Source organism: Ipomoea triloba, chromosome 16, assembly GCF_003576645.1.
Source record: "Ipomoea triloba cultivar NCNSP0323 chromosome 16, ASM357664v1".
Classification (NCBI taxonomy): domain Eukaryota; kingdom Viridiplantae; phylum Streptophyta; class Magnoliopsida; order Solanales; family Convolvulaceae; genus Ipomoea; species Ipomoea triloba.
In genome coordinates this window covers 10,149,567-10,150,220 of record NC_044931.1, presented here as the reverse complement: position 1 = coordinate 10,150,220, position 654 = coordinate 10,149,567, and the positions used below count along the sequence as shown (strand labels likewise).

General features: G+C 47.9%; 1 protein-coding gene across 1 annotated transcript in view; it reads left to right on the top strand.

Annotated features, from left to right (window-relative positions):
- Positions 1-137, top strand: part of LOC116007944 (11 kDa late embryogenesis abundant protein-like) — a 5,820-nt gene extending 5,683 nt beyond the window's left edge. Inside the window, exon 3 of the mRNA XM_031248603.1 lies at positions 21-137. Within this exon, the coding sequence (XP_031104463.1) occupies positions 21-137 (117 nt within the window). The remainder of the gene's footprint in view (positions 1-20) is intronic.
- The last annotated feature ends 517 nt before the right edge of the window (positions 138-654 follow it).

The following is a 654-nucleotide window of genomic DNA, read 5'->3' as shown; positions in this document are numbered from 1 at the left end:
CCGACCCTGAGTCTGAGGAGTACGACATATCCCCTGTTGATGCTGATGATGCGGGAGTGTCTGATCGTCCTGACAACACCAACACCGCTGCCCAGGATGCTGCTGAGGATCCCACCACTACTACGAAGGATGCTTAGCATATCTGATGTATTTTTCGTTGCTATCCACATTCGCACTGTTTTTTGAATACTAGTTTCGCAGTTATTCGTGTGTTGAACACTTGTATTGTTTTTTTTTTGAATACTAAACTCGAGTTGTTTTGAACACTTGTTTTGTTTTTTCGAATTATTATTTTATTTTTTTACTTTTTTGCCCTCGGCACTGGGCCGAGGTTTCACCTCGGCCTTGTGCCGAGGTGGGACCTCGGCGTTGTGCCGAGGCTTCACCTCGGCGCTGGGCCGAGGTTTCACCTTGGCGCTGGGCCGAGGTTTCACCTCGGCATTGTGCCGAGGTGGAAACCTCACCTCGGCTTTGTGCCGAGGTGGTGTGCCGAGGTGGAAACCTCACCTCGGCTTTGTGCCGAGGTGGGACCTCGAAATTTATTTATTTTTTTTTTGTTCAACTTATATGATGCCCCTCTTTATATAAAAAACATGGAATTTTATTCATCTGGGTTGGACGGACCAACACTGTGGACGGACCAAGACAACCTGG